The sequence below is a fragment of the Poecilia mexicana genome, unplaced genomic scaffold (assembly GCF_051168715.1).
Source record: "Poecilia mexicana isolate PSO_F unplaced genomic scaffold, ASM5116871v1 scaffold_9, whole genome shotgun sequence".
Classification (NCBI taxonomy): Eukaryota; Metazoa; Chordata; class Actinopteri; order Cyprinodontiformes; family Poeciliidae; genus Poecilia; species Poecilia mexicana.
In genome coordinates this window covers 22,403,791-22,423,889 of record NW_028263378.1, presented here as the reverse complement: position 1 = coordinate 22,423,889, position 20,099 = coordinate 22,403,791, and the positions used below count along the sequence as shown (strand labels likewise).

Genomic DNA, 20,099 nt, shown 5'->3' with positions numbered 1-20,099 from the left:
TTTATTAATCAATAAATTGGCATATACATTCCAATGAGTTTTGTTTGTCAGATTAAAAATGCCTTTTTGAAAATCACAGTCTTTAAGCGGGTATTAAACATACGTACTTCTCACTAAGCCCTCATTTCTGTTTTTAAAAACATTTTTTTATTTATCTGAGGTAATATTCTTATTTTAAATGTTGTGTTTTCATTAGGTATAAATGAAGAATTGTCATAATTAACAAAAGTAAAGGCTTTCAAACATCCATCTGTATGTAATTAATCTGTCATGTGTTTCACTTCGTGATAAAGCTTCTAAACTAAATGGGCTTTTCAATAACATTCAATCTTATTGAACAGGTTTGTCTTCCTGTTGATATAAAAACTTCTCACTGGAACTGTACATCCAATAGTACAACCAGCAGAATATATATATATATATATATATATATATATATATATATATATATATATATATATATATATATATATATATATAATATATTTTTGCAGTTGCCTTTGGTTTGGAAAGTTTTCATTGGGAGAAACAAAAGTCATCCTTGTTTAAGAGAGTAGAATAACTTCGTACAAACAGTAAATCTCACTCGCATTAAACTAAGCCGTACTCCTGTCCTGCTCGTGTTTTTCGCAGCCATTTAAAGTAACAACATCACTAGTCGAGATATTGAATTCCTTCCTTTAAGCCTGTTAGGTCCAAAGCTCGAACGGGGACAGACAAGTGCAAACACAGACGTGTTCCCTGGGGCCAAGGACGCCCGTGGGGTTACGGAGTGCTGAAGAGGAGCCTAAGGAAGGGGCAAGGACATATGCCGAGACATTAATCTGCTAATACAAAGAAAGAGCCCGAAACAGCTGGTGTTGTGCCAAACTCGCAATCTTAATCTTGTCAACTTTCTGTTCAGCTGCGCCAACTGTGAGCCTTATTGTGAACAACAGAGCTGTCACTGGAAGAAATTTGTCCATGCTTCATTGTAAGTGTCTTGTTAGTGCGAAACAGAGTGCATGGAGAAGTGCGCGTGAGCTGTTTTGTGTGTGTGTGTGTGTGTGTGTGTGTGGGTGTGTGTGTGTGTGTGTGTGTGTGTGTGTGTATGTGAGCGTTGGTTCCCCGCAGTGTGCATCACAGTATATTAGGGAAAAATTTTTTTGCATCATTTCCCCTCTTCCTCCAAAGCATAAAAACATGAATATTTAAAACTACATCAAACAAGCATTCATGAAATATTAAAATGTTCAAGTCAGAAGAAAAGCTTTTATCCTCGCTCATTCTTAAGTATTTTGTAGCTTCTTATGCACACACACCACACACTCATTAACACACATGTGCACCCGGACAGGCGTGTTAGTCCTCTGCGAATTTACCCACGGGTAAGAATGACAAGTCTTCCTGCTGGATCCACTCTTCTGTGACATCAGCACTTTGCTGCATTAAATAAAAAAAAATAAAAAAAGGAAGGATACAGGAAGGTTTTAGTCCATATTTAAATTTAGGCAGAATACATGATGAAAAGTCTTGTTTTGTGGATGTCGTGTTGCAGCAGATATGGAGGCATGCATGTGTTGTGTGAGAAGTACCAATAGGGGCTTCCTGTTTGTGGCTGAAAGATTAAGCAGTCATTTATGTCATTTAAGTTTAATCTCCGCTGTATGTTGACGAGGCAAAGTTGATCCGTTCCGTGCTCGCTCTTTTTTTGCCTCCTGTTTATCAATCCCTTTCACCCAGTTTGTCTCTGTGTACAGCTCAGAGCTAGACGCTGCTGTAATTACTCCAGCAGCGGCTCTGAGCGGACGCTGCTGTGTTTTTAGAGAAGATCCTGTTAAGCATGAATTGAGGAAAAAAAAAAACACGTGTAGGAGTAAAATCTTGTTCTCACTTCACTTGTAGGGCCTCACGGCCAAAAGCGGCGAACTCGTCTGTGCTATCGCACTCTGCCGTAATCTGGATTTACGTTAAATGAAGGTGCTATGAGAGTTATGTGCTGCGGGTAAGATATTGGCCCTCTGTAATGTTTTTAACAGAACCTGGCCTAATGAATTCTGAACTGTCCCTTTGAGGCTTGAACTTAAATTTATCAGTTTCACTTGAGCTTCTCTCTGTGGTATGAGTGCATTTCATTAGCATTAAGCCTCTGTGATGTAAATTTTTTTTTTTCTTAGATGAATCCTCTCTGTTAAATTGACTTATTGGATTATAAGGCTAAGGGTATAGTCAGTGTGCTTTTTATTCTTTAGTCACATGATGTCATTTAAAGGAAGGAGGAGATTAATGACAAAAAATCCCTTATAAGGCCCTCGGGAGCATTAATGTTGTCATTTCTGACCATGTTAGCTTATTTTTTCATTTATTTGTGCATGGTTTTACTTTACTTTAATACTTAATCTACCAAATTTTGGGGTACAATGACGCTAGTAGCTGATGCTACTTTTTTGATGGAAGGAACGCCTCGGTTTATCCATCTATTTTCTCTACTTCTTCTCCTAGTCGCTTCCATCGGGGCCCTTAAGGGAATGACAGGAGGGCAGGGCATATTGTAGGGTAAATCTAATCAACGAGAGAAGTGCTTTTAAATGTCTTCTTTTCCCTTGGGCAAAATGTTTTGGAGGAGCGCTCAGTTCTCACCGGCGTGTCGTGCCCAAACTCCACCGTTTCAAAATGCAATTAACATCGAGCAGGTACCCGGGCCTGCGGTCCCCATCATATAATAACAATGTTAGAACAAAGGTTAATGCTTTGAATTTAATCTCTGTCCTCGTCATTTTTAGTGAAGTTGCGTTGCAAGTAAAGGGACGTGGGCAGAGGGGTTCGGAGAGTGATTTGTAGTCTGCGTGCAGCTCAGACGGAAGCGAAATTAATTACTGGTCTCTATAAATTCAATGTCATGTCTCATTTTGTTTAATCCCCCCCCACCTCCCTTCTCGCTTCGTAGTGGTTCTAGTAGAGAGGCTCGGAAAGACTAATGAAAAGGCCTCTTAGATGCTAATGGCAAATTAGCCTTGGTGTCACTTTTGGAGGCTGTGAGTGGAATGACTGCCTACTCACTCAGGATATGGTCAAGTGGCAGCCGGGGCTGCAGCTCCACTTGCATAAACACACACACGAAAACACCAAAAGGCTTCTAAAGATGACAGCTTCCCTACAAAGTCTTTAGTTCTTCCTTTTTCCCATGCTTTGCAGACGCAGTTGTCTCTCAGAACAGTCGCATCTCCGGCTTTTATCTCAGAAGTGCTCAGTTTGCCTTTTTCCTTGGAGGATTTTGTGGTTTGGATCGTGAATACTGAGTTGAGTCGAGTTCTTTAAGTCTTTGTGGTTGGTTCTAAACTGGACCAGAGTCAGATTTATCAATTTACTTGGATTATTGTATGATCAAGCCTCAAATATAAAAATATTTTTGAATTACACGTCTGCACGGAACCTAATTATTTTTCTCTCGGGAGTCCAAACAGACATAAAAAGCAGACTTATTGATGGGGGCTTTAGATCTCAGAGACGGCATCTGTTTTAGGTTTCTCTCTGCTAAATGTTCCAAAACACTTTATTCTCTTATGGAAAGAAATAATCTGACACAAGCTGCATGCAGTTTGTGACAAGTTTATGTGTGTTTCTCAGCTTTATAAATAAATGATTGAATGACAAATCTGTCTCATTTTTGCCTTGTTGAAGGACCATTCTGTATCTGCTGCCAGATGTTTGACTTTTACAACTACATCCTGTCACAGTCAATTGTGTACAAATGGATGTTGTGTCTGGAGCTATAGAAAGTCTTTGAATTATATGTGGATAAATACGAGGTAGTCCATATATGTGGCGTGAAGGGAGACATGGTTTTCATTTAGTTTCCAAATAAAAGAAAAAGCTGAACTGTGGCATGCATTTTCTTTACTCTGATACCCAAAATAAAATTCATTGCAACATGCAGCTTTTAGAAGTCACCCAATTTTTAAATAGGACCTACCGAAGTCCACCGCTGCTCTGCCAGTGGCACATTCATTAGTTTTTCAAGAAATCTGGCTTTTATGGATTAGTGGCGCAAACAAATTTATTGTTGGAGGAAATACATAAGAAGTCTAATTTGTTGTTTCTGCCTCGGGCCACGTGGGGGGATTCAGTAAACATGTGGAAGAGGTTGCTCGGGTGTAATGAGCAACAAACGTGAATAGTTTGGCAAATACTTGGAACGTCATGTGGTGGAAAATAACACTTCACAGCTCCCTGAATGTGCACACCGTGTTGGTGGCAGCAGCATCCGGTGGGGATGCTTTTCTTCTGCAGAAACAGGAAAGGTAGCAAGAGCTGATAGCAAGGTGGTGGAAGAAAATCCTAAACCTACTGGCTGAGCCACAATGAAATGATTTCGATCAGTGTCAGGTGTTAGAAGGGCCTAGTCAAAGTCCAGATTTGGTAGAGACACATCCTAAAACACCTGCACCCCGTAGCTGGAATCCTACAAAGTATTGACTCACTTGGCTTACTGCATGCAACCACATATTTTAAATTTTGTTTTTTTAAAAAAGAGAATGGAAGAAAGAAAACAATGAATCCCAACTTCACATCGTATTTTATTGGTCTGTCCCAAATAAAACATTTTGTAGTTTGATTATAAATTTAGAAAAATATATTTTCTTCAAATTGAAACTGCATGAGTGCTTTTGCTTATTTTCTCTGTACTTATCACAAACACACAAATTCCCAGCGCTCTACTGTGCCTTTAACTCCAGCAGCAAACGGAGAAAGAGGAAAAAAAAAAAAGCCAAACAAGTTGCTCCTGAGGAGGCAGCCATCCAGAGCGTAACACGTGCATTTATGTAAAACTTATAATCCAATTAACAAGCACAAAAAACCCTGCTGATCATTCTATAATGGGGGTACAAAGCAAAGAGGTGCCATGTTTGGGGAAACCGCTCGTGTGGAAGAAATGCAAATGGCGTAAAATGAGTGTGTCTGGTAATGTGTTTGATTAAAGCCCCATGCTGTGGTAAACGACCGGATCCCTGATAACTCTTTCCGCTCCCCTGTCGTTTGTTTTTCCAGGCATACTTCCGACAGGGTGTTGCCCTTCAGTACCTTGGTCGCCATGCGGACGCACTGGCCGCCTTCGCCTCTGGGCTGGCCCAGGACCCCAAGAGCCTTCAGCTGCTTGTGGGGATGGTGGAAGCCGCCATGAAGTCACCGCTACGAGGTGAGATCTGTCGACGCTCAATCCACATTTCGGTTCAGCATGCCTGTTTCAGTAGATATTCATGTACATTTCACTCTCTTCGTTGCTTCACGTATTTTGTCCTACCGCCTTCTAAATGACTTTCCTCACAGATAATCCTTGTTCTGTCAGTCAGTACGTTTTTTTTGGGGTGACTTTATCTGTCATTTCTTTTTTTCAGCTTTGCAGCAAGCGGGGCCGTCTTTCCGTCTGTCTATCTTCTTTTTTCTTTGTTACCGACTGTTTGTGTCGAGTACTTACACCTTCGGGCTCAGAGGCATGATGCCTGCCGCTTCAGCATATCTTATTGTCGCTCAACCTGATCGCACACACAGATAGCCTGTTATCTAAATGAGCATCCAACATTAATGCCATTGTGTTCGCCTGGCCTCGTGTAAGCTCTTTTTCCTAAAGCTGAGTGGATCTTTAGCACTGCGGCGAAACCAAGGTTGTGACTGTGGGACTGATGATGTTGCTGGGCCTCATTACCTGTTGTTTGTCACTGAGTGGGATGCTATCACTGCGGAGCCGATCCGACAGCTTTTCCTCTGATAATCCAGGGGATATATTCAAACCGACTGCCAATTTCACATGAAGTGGATCTGATTGGTGTTTTACTTTGTCATCATTCATAAAATCCAACAGAACTAATAATTTCCACAATGTTCTCTCTGTAGGTCTAAATAAAAATGGAAATTAAGTTCAGTTGTGCCTCACACAATGTATGTTCTGTGATAAAGACACAGAATATACAGCCTTTAATATACATTTCTGTGTTAAAAATACTTTTGTATTGCTCCAAAAGATCTTAGATTCCTCAGTAGGTAGAGTTTGCAATGACCATTCCTGGAAAGCATGTCAAATTTTTTTCTTTGTATATTTAAACAAATGTAAAGCTTTGCTTTTTTAACAAAGTTCCTACTATAAGTTAACATTTTGATTATATTCTACGCACCTGTTTTACTTGTTTACTTCATGTTTTAATTTGTCATTACCCTCATCTTTTTGCCAAACTATCGTGAAACGGGTCCCTGAATAAATATGATCTGATTTTATGTAAACTAAAACAAAATGTGTCGTGAGATTCGATCAATGAGAAATTGAATGCAAGAGTCCTCTGAAAATGTGGGTGCAGATTCAAAGAGGAAAAAAATGGCTTAGAGAGTGGAGAATGAAGCGCCCATCTTAGCCACCGTGAGCTTTTCAGGCCTCAATTGGAACCAAAACAAAAACAAACCAAATTTGGGTCTGAGCCCAGACCAGTCCATTGTGGACTAGAATGGGTGTTCTCTGTAGGAGAAGAGCAATATTTAGGCCAAGCCACTTAATCCCCTAATTGTTTACCCTACTTCCCCGAGCGCCAGGCAGCCATGGGAAGACCTAATCCAAGGTGTGTTAAGGAGAGGTAGCTAGGTCAAAGGATTAAAAACAATGATCCTCTCAGAGGGGCTGTTGGCACATGGTGGCAATAATCAATATTACGCCGGCAAACAGGGAGGATAATCTGTGTTACACAGCTAAAGTCCCTGTAGAAGTGAAAGGTAGGCGTGTTCTGCTTTCTCTCCTTAAAGGGAGGAAATTCATACCCAGATTCAGTTGTTCATCTGGCAGTAAACAGAGTTATAGAAAATGTTGGGCAACAGCAAAAGTAAAGAATGGGATGTTTTAATCAGGTGATGAATTTTTACATGCAGTTTTCCCACTCATTGCACTGATAGGTGATAAAAATGTAACTTAGTAAAAAACAAAAACCTAATATTTTTTTGTGGTATCATCCTTCATATTACTATGTAATCTGTGTAAAATAGTAAGTAATATTTTCTTTTGTGTATTTACAGTATAGCTGTGTTATATTGCCATGTTGCCAGATTAAATATGATTGCAGTGCATCTTTATATCACAGATAAATCATAGCTCAGTGCATCTTTAATGAAACCACTTTTAATTTGATTACATCTACCAAACCAGACAACTGAAAAACAAAATTAGAGAACGACAAACAATAAAAATGTTACTTAAAGAAAGCAATGTGTGTCTTGAGGACACAGTCAGTTGTCTATTAAAAAACAGGGAAATGTAGTTTTTAAGTTTTTAATGTTATGGATGTTTTATTCTTGATTCCTATTTCAAGGTTCCCAAGCGGACTATAATCCAAAACTGTACTCAAATGAAGTCCTACTTTGATCAGGAATGTTTTTTGTTTGTTTAGAGCTGTTATATTTTCTTGCATTTACGATGAACCAGTTTATGTTGCGTAACTTTTTTTTAATTTTTCTTTGTTTTTTAGCATTGCTATTTGCAGTAATACTGAAGGAGTCCACAGGCTTCCTATTGGTTTGTTGAGATCAGTCAACCCTTAGAAAAAGAAGAATGAGTCTTAAAAGTCCATCAAACATATTATCACACTGAGTTTTTTTTTCTTTTTAATCAGAAACAGATGTCAAACCTGACGATGTGAAGCATTACTTTGACATTAAACACAAATCATTGGAGGAATCATTAACATTTAAATCTAAAGAAAAAACACAAAATGCTTATCTAAGAATCTTAAACACCAGATGCAGCAGAAAACACAGAAGTCACTTACCGTTCAGCAATATGACCGATTATCTAACTGAAGAGGAGTCATAGCAGTGACTTCATATTTGCAGACGTGATTTACTTTTGCAAAAATAACGAGCATTAAATCGAAGCAACACATTTTTCCATTTGGTATTTTTGTAATCATTGGATATATAGACATATATGAATATGTATTTGATTGGAAAAAAGTTGAACTCTCACATTTAAGATCACGTTGGCAAAATGGTAAATGAGTTAATGAGACAGGAAAAGCCGACGCGCTTGATTTAAATATTCGATATCAAACAGGACAACGTCTTGATGTGAAGGAGGAAGAGCCTGACGGCTGAATATGCCCAGAGAAAAAGAATGAGAAATACTTTAATACATTCTTAATACAGTCTTCTTACGGCATAGTAACGAGTTTCATTGAAAATCTTGCAGCGAAAAGTACAGCATCTCATGGAGACATGTGATGAGAATGTTCTTCTTTGCACCCATCAAAAGGTGGACAGTACAAACCTCATCTGCCTTTCTCCTTTGCTGCCTCGTTATTAATCCTTAACTTTATCTCTCTAGTGTGGATATCATATGTCAATATCGTACCATGATAGTTACCTCATATCTCCATTATTTTTTCCACAGTAATAGAAACACAAAAGGAAAGTTAACCAGACAAAATCAGACATAAAGAAATGCCAGCTTGACAGCTTTAATTTTAAATCTGAAAAAGAGATTTTACTGCTTGCTGTTTAGATTATCAGAGTTCCTCTGTACTGACCAGCTAATTAACTACTATATATTATTTTTGCAGCTGTTAATGCACTATATTTCCCCTTTATGCTTTCTCATCTTTCTAAGGTGTAAGAACCTTTGCGATTAGATCATATTGATGCCGAAAAAGAGGTGTGTTCAACATCTGACCTGCCAGCAGCAGAGACAGGCTGCAAGAAGTGGTACAAGGAAATAATCTAATGACCATGAACCGTCACAATATAAAGAAGACTCACTAGTTAGAAGCATAAGATTGAAAAGGTATTTTGAAAAGCAAATCAGGAGAAATGTTTTTTTTTTGTTTTTTTTTAGAATTACCTCGTCGATTGCTGTGTGCATCCCAATGACATCTCGGATCTTGTGTGTCTCATAGCGTGGTTGAATCCAGATCCTCCATCTATTTCTGTGCCGGTGTTGTGTGTAGGGAACAGTGCTCTCCAGTGTCATAACGACCTGTTTATGAACACAACAGCCATGACACCTTTTTAAAAAAGCTTTTTTTTTTTTTCCATCGTTTGATTTATGACTCAGCTCTCGGTGTCACTCTGAAGGCAATTACAAGGTGTGAATGGATATAATATGCATGCACTGTCTCCGTAACTACGGAGACAGTGGAGATGCTCTTTCAAGAGCTCTTGAAAGAGCATCATCAGTTATGCTTTTGTGTGCTTTTACGGGGATGCGGCTCATATTGAATATGTGTGTGTGTGTGTGTGTGTGTGTGTACAAAAATGTATAAGCATTTTGTGAGGGTGTAAGATTTACTCCATTTGTTCAGATGTTGCTGTGTTTAAATGTTTGCAAGTAAATTCTTAGCAGTTCCTTAAACTTTGATCTGATGATAAAAAGTAAATCAGACATCGCATAGATAGAGATTATCTGAAGTGTGCAACGCTTTGATCTAGTTGGAAGCAACTGAACCATATATGTTTGCACATTTTTTTCAAGTGTGGTGTGTATTTCAGCTTTCCTGAGAAATTACTTATAGAACCACCTTTTGCCACAGTCGCTACTGCGAGTGCTTCTACCAGCTTTTGCACATCTGGTGATTGAAAAACGCTTCTCCGCTGTTCACTGAAAAAGTACAAAGTCTCTGTCAGATTGGAGTGAAAGCATTTGTGCAGTTATCTAGTCTTTTCCACAGATCCACAATTCGGTTTATGTTTAGGCTTTTAGTGGTCCACTCCAACATTTTACCACATTTCATTGTAGCTCTCACTGTGCGACTTTAGACTCATGCTGTTGGTTTTAAAAGCAAATCTCGCCTTAATCCTTCTCCATGACTTTCTCCCCCTTCTGTCTGCTGTGTTCCTCCGTCTTCATGACGCTGTTTATTCTCTAATGTTTTCTAACAAACCTATAAGGCCTTCGCAAGCAGCTGGATTTATACTGAGAATAAATTACGCTCAAATACTTTGAAAATCTACTGTTGTCACCGAATGTGTTTTCAGGTATCAGAGTAAAGGGGACCGAGTACCAACGCATAAAACGCTTTTACTTTTATTCGTGACACATTTATAAAACAATGTCTTTAGTTTTATTCCACTTTAAGGCAATGTTCTACTTTTGTGTTCCGATGCAACACGCTGTTCGTGGTTATGTAGCAAAATGTTGAAAGGTTTAGGGGGTGTAAATATTTTTGGTATGCATTTAGAAATACATGCACAAAGGAGCACATTAGACACAAAGACCTACATCCACTTGGTCAGGTCAGGACGTCCGATGTTGCTGTCTGCCACAGGGCTTTATAATCTGAAAAGGCTCTAGATCCCCAATCCCATGTGGTCCACCATTGATTTATGTCATTGTGTGAGTTTTCAGCCTCTTCAGAGGTCACCTTGTACATCTCCTTTGGTCTTTGTTTCTCCATTACATCTCCGCTACATACTGGCATGAGCTGCTTTTGTTCCCCCGTCATCCTGTCATTTTAAAGTGAATAACCTGCTGTAGCTTTCTCAAACAGTAACCTGGAAAAAAAAAAGGCAGAAATATTGGCGCAATCTTGTTATGTGGTTTGTGAGAACGATCGCTAGCGATTGTCTAAACATTTGTCACTTCATGCAGTGAAAATAACCAAGTCAAAGAGTAAGAATAAAAAAAAAAGGATCATACAGTGCATTGACTTATTGTTAAATTGTCGAGGACAGCCGTCTGAGCAACAGGCTGTGATTATGGACTCTGGGAAAAGCTGTTATTTAAAGAAAGTAAAGTCAGAGTGGAGATAAATCCCACCTTTACACAGAATTTACAAATCCGCAACTCATTTCTCATAATCTTTCTCATTTTATTGTTACTCAGCATGGCAGCAGAATGTTTTTTTTTTTTTTGCTTTGGCACCCTTCATAGTCTGTGCCTAACACGTTTTTTTTTTTTTTTTTGCTCTGCACAGATTCTCTGGAGCCCACCTATCAGCAGCTGCAAAAGATGAAGCTGGACAAAAGTCCCTTTGTGGTGGTGTCTGTGATTGGCCAGGAGCTACTGACAGCGGGGCACCACACGGCCTCCGTGGTGGTGCTGGAAGCCGCTTTGAAGATCGGAACGTGCAGCCTCAAGCTACGCGGCTCCGTCTTCTCCGCCCTCAGCAGCGCCCACTGGTCCCTGGGCAACACAGAGAAGAGCCTCGGACACATGCAGCAGGACTTGGAGGTGGCCAAGACCTTAGGTATGTCAGCTGGGAACGGGCTGTCAATTATTTCCGTTAGCTACGTTTTGAAATTCGCAGGAATGACACAAATGTTTAAATGGAAAAAAATATTAAAAGAAATATTATATAGTAATAGTAGTAATAATGACAAAACACTGAACTGCTACAAAGCATAAAAGTCAACCAACTTTTGAGACAGAGGTATAGATTGCACAAGGGGCATTTACTGACTGAAATAAAATCAGATTTTTAGAAGTTGTATTGTTTTGGTCAACAGCAGATTTCTTGATGCATGTCAGATGGTAATAAATACGAATATTTTGCCTCTAATGGCGACAATTTTTGCATATGTCATCACTGGTGTTTACACTGAAGTCTTAAAAAACTCGCAGCTACTGCACATCCTTGTAATTGCTTCTCTTTTTATCCCCCCTCCAACAATCAAGTGATATGTTTTGATGAATACATCAAAATGACACTTTGCATAATATGAACTCAAAATGTCACCGCATCTTCCATTATTAAGATTCGAATGCTCATTCTTCATAGTTTCATCCTCATGTTTTATTACTGACTGAGTGTTCCTCGGCATGGAGAAAATCAGTGCCGCATACATTTCCTCAGAGATGTTCTGTCATTCTTCAAAAGAAATTTTGCTTTCTGCTGGAAGGGTTGTGTTTTGCTAAGTTTCTCTTTAAAACACCCCCAAGGTGTAGGAAGTCATTCAGCAAACCTGGCAGTGTCAGGGCTCTCACTTTGTTCTTCACTCAAAACTGTTTGGAAATTATTCGAAAAACTCATTGGGTAGTTAACATGAAGTTTTCTAATCAAGGTGGGATATGTATATATATTTAGATATATGTATATATTTATAAGTGCATCTGCCTTGTAGATATCCAGATATGTATTAAAGTCCTACCTCCAGTCTTTTCTGTCATTGTTTTGCAATCATGAGGGATCCTGGCAAAGTGAACCCAAATTTATTTTTGATCTGATCTGACTAATGAGTGAACTTTCAATATTCATTAGTCTCTTTTTGTTGTTCTTCAGTAAAGTTTAATGTGTGCCAACAAGCAGGACATTTATTTCTTGGATGTCATCCATTTGTACTGATATATGACGGTGCCCTTTTAAATTAAATGAAATGCTATGCAAACTCATTTTCACAGATACATTCTCTGTCAAATATGTTTTCAGAGATAATTTGTAGAAGTAGTAAGCTATTTTTGTTATTCTGGGACTATTTCTGGGTACAATGCAATTTTCTTTTAGCTTTCTTTTATGCAGTGTCCCTGTATCATTTTTTAGTCTTTGAGAGTGACGACAGTATTTAATGAGTAAAGTTGTACAGCTTGTATGATTAGATGAATACCTTTTTAGTCTAGTCAATAGCTACTTTGCTATTGTTTAAAAAACTTGCGGCGAATATCCAGCCTTCGGTTTCTATAAAACTTTGAGTAGGCAATAGTATTTTTTTGCCAACTCCAAATTCTCTTCTTTGAGTTTTTTTAAAAACTGTCAACATTTCCAAATCATTTTATGTTCCAACAGAGGTTGAAAGCTTAAAAATTGCAGCTTTTCTGTCCTCCATTCAAGCTTCCAGTTATGTACTAAAAGTCTTGTTGTCTCTAGCTGTCGTGCAGCTTGAATGAAGCACAGGCACTCCTCAAACATGACTTTCTACATCTCTTTTTTTTAAATTATTATTTTGACACATTCTGACAAGAAGTCTCCGGTTTGGTTACTGTGTGAAGACGACTGAAAACGCCTCGATTCCGATAACCACTCAATTTCTTGGCCAATCTCTAATATTGAGAATTGATTACATTTTTGTAACATTAATGTGACACTGCCTAACATGACACAGCTTTACTGACGATTAGGTGGATAAACAGGGTAACTGCAGTGATTTCAGGTCACTCTTGTCTATTAGACTTTCTCAGTAATAAATGTGATTCATGTTTAGCCTTTGTTTAGATTACAACATTTCTATTCACTGCAAAACCCTGTTAGCTAACTGTAAACCAATTAATTACCAAGTGACTTCCTCCTACTTTTTAAAAATGTTAGCACATTCATATGCTTTAAGCGAAGATAAAAGACCACTAGCTTAGCTGCTGCCTCTTCTCTCGTTTATCTCAGTGAATTATAGCATAATTTTGAGTAAATCTTGTAGTTAGGCTCATTTTCTTGTCTTCAATCAATTTTCTCGAATGTTTAAGGTGATCTGAAACATTTTTAAAAGAAAAAAAAGCCACTTGCTGTGGAAACTTTACAAAATGAAGAAAAAAAAAACCCCAAGCTAAAACCATAAAAAAAAAAAAAAAAAAGAAGCATGCAGCACTGACTGGCTCCACTCGTCTCACCCCCACACATTTGACACATGAGTGGGCAGAGCAGCTGGAGATAAGAAGCGGAGGTTCTCAGGTGGAGCGCAGAGACTTGAGCTTTACTTTGGCCCTTACTGTGAGGCCTCGCTGTCAGGCAGAAATAATAAGGCTTTCCCCTTTTACCCTCCGGAGCTTTAAGATCAGCACTACCAGCTGTCAGAGAAGCTGTTCTTGCAGAGAAGAACGCCGAACGGCCACTTTACCTTTTAAGGGTGCAGTGGCATGCAAGTGGCAATACACGTGTTTCATTGCACAGAAGGCTGATATGAAATAAACACCACTTGGCTCCTAATTGTGTCCAGCAGATAGCCGCGGTGCGTGTCAGGGTGTCGGTTTTTGTGTTTCATGTCTTTTGTTCTACCTCTTCAGGTGACCAAACTGGGGAATGCCGTGCTCATGGGAATCTGGGCTCTGCATTCTTCTCCAAGGGGAACTATCGTGAAGCATTAACCAACCATCGCAACCAGCTGGTACTGGCCATGAAGTTAAAGGACAGAGAGGTAAGTAGTAGTGTGTTATATGTGTTACAGCGACCCTGAAATGGGTAGAGCAGGCCAACTGTCACTGTGGAGGATAATAAATTGACTTTTGGTGGACTTTTTTTCTTTCTTTCCTTGAGTCTCTTATCATATTGAAAGTGCAGGATTGTGCTGTGCCTGGAAATCCTTCTGTTCTCCTGGTTTGGAGGACATGTGAAGGGGAAATATGAAGGACACAGAAATGCGGCTGCTCTTTCTCACTTCAGGAAAAAAAATGAGTGTGAAATTGGTGCGGGGCATACATAGAGGGGATGGTGGATGAGAAATAAGAGTTCCAGCAACAGACTCAGATAATGGGAAGCTTTAGCTGCTGCTATTATCGGTGCTAACTGTTAATGCAGATGCTAATCAGGTGAATACCTGACTGCGTGGCCTTCAAGCATTCACAGTTTTTGAACTGTAATTTGCAGGAAATAATTTGATTTGGAAGGAAGGAAACGATTTGGCCGGCCAGATCCACTTTTCATCCTGTGCTGCCCTCTTTCTCTTCTTTCTGTCTCTCAGCTCTCTCTGTCTCTCTGCCCGACCTTTGTGGTCATTGTTGTGGGGTGACAGGTGCTTGTTCCTACACAATTCCCGTCACACAAAGAGAAGAATGGCCTCCTGTTTCCCCTTCCTTATCCTTCCTACCAGACTGGCAGGCCTGCTTGTTTTTGTTACTTCATATCGGGAGGCATTTAAGGAGTCAAGTCAAGTGCAGCACAATACACCAGGACGGAACTGACCATTGAGGAATGAGGACAGAGGTGTCTTTGACGTCTCTTGCTTTCAAAGATCACAAGTGTGACTTTGTGGTCAAACTTTGCCTTACAGAGGCATTGATGGCCCTTGAACCTTGTCACGTTTAGTCATGCAAACAGCTAAATTTATTAATGTGTCTTGAAGGGGGGTTTTAAGTAACAAGCAAACGCAAAGTAGTTCGTACTGTCCATGTGTTCCAAAAGGAAATGTGTGCATTGTTTCGTACAAATAATTCTGAAACTGTGGCATGCATTTATTTTGTATCTCGATACTTTGCAGAACTCCCTTTCACAGCAGGTACCACTGCAAGTTTTTGGGGTTATGTCTCTATTTGCTTTGCAGATCAAGAGACTGAAAGACTCCAATCTTTCTTGCAAAATAATTCAAGCTTTGTTAAACTGTCTTTGAAGATCAGTTTCAAGTCTGGCTACAAATCAGATTCTCAATGATATATTTATATATATATTTTTTACCATTAATCTACACAGTTTTATTGCAGTTCTGGCTGTAGGTTTAGGGAAGGTGAACATCGACCTTAATCTCAAGGGGTCTTCTTGGGTTTCTGCTAAAGAAAACGATCCTTACAATATGATGCTGCCCCCACTATGTTTAGTACTAGTGAGATTTTGTTTTGAGTTTTAGTTTTCCACCACACATGATTCATTTTGATCTCATCAGACTAAAGTTGTATCAAACTTTGAAGGGGATTCCTTATAGCTTTCCCTCTACAATACCAAGTGAGGGATGCCGCTTTCCCCCCATTTTTCCCCTCCCACTTTGTTTATTTACAACTTCTTATTGGTTTATCACAGAAATGCATATAACATCTATTAAGCTATATTGAAATAAGTTGTTATACTATGAAAATGACATAAACCTATAAAGTAGATCATTTTACTGGTAAGATTCAGCTCTAAAGTTCATGTTTGGCTTTTGTCTCTTGGAGGGAAACAATAAGTCATCTGTCCCACCTCCGTCTACACACAAACTCATTTTCAAAGTAAACTGTTCTCTTGTGAGAACAGCATGATGCCTGGGCCCAGCTGAGGACAATGAACTCCACAAATGGTTGCATCATATACAAAACCTTGTGATTGGCTCCTAACAGCCCACCCTACGTTCCTCCCCGGCTCTCCTCTCGTTCATCCCAAGGCCCCCTAATCAGAATCATATGTGTGTCACACCACCTGGTCTCCTTCAGAACACACTGGAGCCTGGTGCGCCGCTCATTACGGCCAGCCGGGTGTTTTTGTGTTTCTGATGTGGACTTTTTTATCTGGCCTCTCTGAAGCTGAGGTCACTTCCTAGGGGCCCTGGGACAGGATGTTGGTTCTGACGGGATTTCCCATGTGTAGTCTACGGTCGACGAGCATTGAGAAGGTCCAACGGACTCTTGATGTGTACATTTTTTTTAAAAAAGCAACGATTCCAGTCTTTTGTGAATTATAATGTTGCGTTCAAAATACATCCAAAAATGACTAAATGGTTTTTGGATGTATTTTGGGAAATCTTACGGTAAAGTGATTAAGATGATAAAGTTCCCTAGTAGACCATCCTGGTATGATGCTAATGATGTAAAACTTTAAATAAGTTTTCTTTATAGATTATACAGTTCATGTCTTTGTGTATAAATATTCCTTAATCTATGTTTTTTCCTCCAATTCTTAATAAAAAAAAGAAAAAAAAACGGTAATTCAACACGGACATTATTAAAGCTTCAGATTAGAATTGTATTGCACTTATCAACTCAATTGCTAACATCTGGGCATGTGGTGACATCATTAAATAAAACCAGATAAGTCACTGAGGTCAAGTAGCCACATGATCATTGGTTTAAATATAAAGAGGTGGAGGTTGGTCCTCATCAGGCCCAAATGGGACTTTTATATAATACAAAAGGTCCAGAACAACTATTAGTCAATAAATGTGTTTTATTAGATTTGTTCACAGCCGAGAAGCAAATGGCTGCTTACAACATTTTCTTGTTTTTGTACCACTGTAACTTTTAAAATCAAAGCGTGATCAGAAGAGGACTTTTAACTTTCTGACCTTTACGAATGTTGTGCATTTCTTTCTGTAGTCCTTCTATTAGCTCACATTTGTTTTATTTTCCTCCTTTTTTCCTCTCAATTTACATTTTTCAGAACAAATTCTGCATCATATGGTTAATGTATGAAACTTCAGTACTCCACTAGAAGATTAACCAACATTTAATGAGACTCATTGAAGCCCTATATTTGTTCGTTATCTGTAAATATTTTTAGTGTTCCATATCATGGGCATCAGAGTGCCATAGATTTGGACGGGGCCGCATCGCCTCTGTTTTCATTCTGTATCTGAGAATCTCTGGCCTACAGCATACTTTACATTGCCCTTTCCTTTTGTAGATCTACCAAGAGAGATACAGATGGTACAAATAATGCCAAGTAATGTAACTGTCAACCTACAAAAACGCTGCATGTCCGAACTAAAATTGCCTGTTTATGGTGAAGGATCAGAGCGAGAAATAGAGCAGGATATCAGATAAGTTGTTCCTTATACATCAAGCAGCACTCCAGCACTTGTTCTGTCAGGTCTTGATTTGTCTCGTGGTAATTGGGACGATTTCTTTGTGCATCTGTACAAAGAAGTCAAACATAGTGTTGAGCGTTTTTCTGTGGATGGCCAGTGGACTTTGTGACACTAATAGATTTTTATAACTCTATCTAGGACACTATGAAGATGAAAAGCTGAGAAAAAAAAAGAAAAGCAAACAGAGAAGCAGGCGGAGTGGTGGAGAGACTCAAACAGAGAGCGCTCTGTCATCCACAATCCTCCTCTGGCAAGCCGAGCCAGTGAGGTCACGGGCTAGTATGAAGTTAGTGTCGTATGTTAGACTCACTGACTTGTGGCTATATCTTTTGCAGATTTTCCACAGTCACGTGTACTGTGGCTATAACATAAACACGGCGGCTTTTCTTTGTAGGTGTGTGACTTTAAAAGCTTTTGTTTTTGTCCCACTTTGAACACCTGGCTACATCCAAGGGATCTGCCAGTAACTATTTTTTACAAAAACTCTGTAATTGTGAAACAAGGTTGTTTAACTAGGGCTTTCCTCTGGGTGCTCTCTTACTCCTTCCTTTTTGTTTGTGACTTTCTTTTTGTTATAATGGTAGGGTTAGATAGAAGGAGGTTACCCCTAATTTAGGGTGAGTTTTTTAGGTGAAACTAAGGTGGGCTGGCAGACGTTCACACTGTAATTATATCATGTGTGATTCTAAAAAGATTCTCTAGCAATGACACCCACCAACCTCAAACCCAAGAAAAGAGAAGCTTAAATGCTTTCTGGAGTTTTGCTTTTGTTCATCTTAACTGGCTTTCTTCCACTGTATATGTTGCTAAGATTTCAGTAAGCTTTGCCCTTTATTTTGAAATTGATAGCGGTGTATTTTCGGGACCGCATGTTAGGTCGTGCCGGTGTCTCATTCACACTGCAAGAAAGCGAGAGAGAGAAAGATTTTCAGTAGGAAACAGGTAGGCTGAATGGATTATAGAAAAGGTGATTTGTTTTTTTTCCCTTTACATAAGGAGATTGCTTTTTCAGTTGCACTAGCCAAACTGACCTCAAACTAATCTCACTAATCTCTAAGATGCTACAGATTAAAATGTAAACCTCGTACCGTACTTCACTATAAGCCACACCTACAAATGTTTTGAAAAAAACAAAACAAAACAAACAAACAAAATAAAAAAAAAAAACTGGAAACATACATACAGTATATAAGCCGCACCGGGCTATAAGCCGCTGGTATCTCTGCTCTCAGTTTTCTGCAGCAGAGGGCTGCGTCCTAATAAATCTGCTGGATTTATTAAGGCAGCCCTCCGTCTCCAACTCCGTACCATGGACTCGTTTACGTGCAGCGGCTCTATTTCCCTCCTGTACTGCCAGATCGATAGCCCTCAACTTAAAGCTGCATCATATGAGTTTGAAGAAATTTCTTCGTTGTGCTTGCTGCTAGCATGTGCTTGTTCTAAATGAAAATTAGCATTTTCTTCTTTGATTTTGACTTCCAATGATTCATTTCCTGCTGAAGAGCCCCCTGGTGGCTGAAGAAAAATCCACAGAAAAGCCACACGGTTCAAAGCATAGGAAAAAACACTGATAAATTAGTATTTAGAAACTCTTTTTATACCGTCTTTCTTTGTTCTTAGAGAGATATTTTAGTTTAGATAAATAATTAGTATCATCTAAGGGTCGAGATATTGGAAATTGGCACAAAACTCTGACAGGAAAACCTTTTATCTGAGGTAGGGGATGTTTGGCTTAGCTTCATGGATCCTTCGAGGATGTAGCTGGTGTGATAAGGCCAATGGCTGAAAGATGAGCCTCTAAATAAGGGGTGAGGTCAGGAGCTAAATGTGGGTGTTCAGTTGTCAGGGTGAGGGTTTGTCAGTGTTTGTCAGCACTCCAGCCGAGTCGGGGATCATTAAGGAGTCATTAGTGTATGGACGTGTGCCTCTGGCGAATCTCCTGGGGGTTTCGCTGATTGAGGATGGCAGAGGTGGGTGTGCTGGAGTGTTACTTGGCACCCATGTCTCTCTTCTTTAGCCTCCACTGATTTTGTGATTAGAAAGGAGTCTTTTGGAATGATTAGCTAATTTAGCTGAAATATCTGGTGGGGTGGGGGGGGGGGGCAAGAAGAGATAGATGCCCAACTAAATAAAAAGCATCACATATCTTGCTTAGAGTGCGCTTCATAAGGCTGGGTAGTTTGTGAGGGCATTCAGGTGTTTTTATTACTTTTCCAACAGAACCAATATGATCTGTGCCTGCTTCCTCACCTCTTCTGGTGCTAGTTTGAAGAGCAAGAGCTTGCTCTAGTGCGGCAGCTCCAGCAGCATGTCCAGCCCGCTGCGCCTTAATGGCGCGCAGGCTTTCCTCGGCCCAGTGGTTCAGAACTGCTCCACAGCAGCCAGCTAAGCCATGAATCATGAGAGATGGACGGCAGGCGTCAGCCAATGGGCCATGACCAGAACTGGGAAACAGGGTTTGTGTGTGTGTGTAAGTGTGTTTTTCTTTTGAGCACACATCTGCGTTCCCATATTCCAGTGTCATGTGAATGTGTCATGTCCGTTTAATGCGCATGTTTGTCTTGGAACGTTTGCCTGTGCAAACACATATGGAGGACGTTTTTTTTTTTTTTTTTTTTCATGAGGAGGTAGGGTTGTAAAAGACGAGGAGAAATTTAGAACGGCTTTACAATCTATAGCTGTTT

At 39.6% G+C, this 20,099-nt stretch overlaps 1 protein-coding gene across 1 annotated transcript in view; it reads left to right on the top strand.

Annotated features, from left to right (window-relative positions):
* The window catches only part of LOC106915971 (tetratricopeptide repeat protein 28), a 234,346-nt gene that overhangs the window by 140,099 nt on the left and 74,148 nt on the right, over positions 1–20,099 (top strand). The window contains exons 3-5 of the mRNA XM_088008994.1: positions 5,029–5,176; positions 10,920–11,192; positions 13,934–14,064. Of these exons, the coding sequence (XP_087865120.1) occupies positions 5,029–5,176; positions 10,920–11,192; positions 13,934–14,064 (552 nt within the window). The remainder of the gene's footprint in view (positions 1–5,028; positions 5,177–10,919; positions 11,193–13,933; positions 14,065–20,099) is intronic.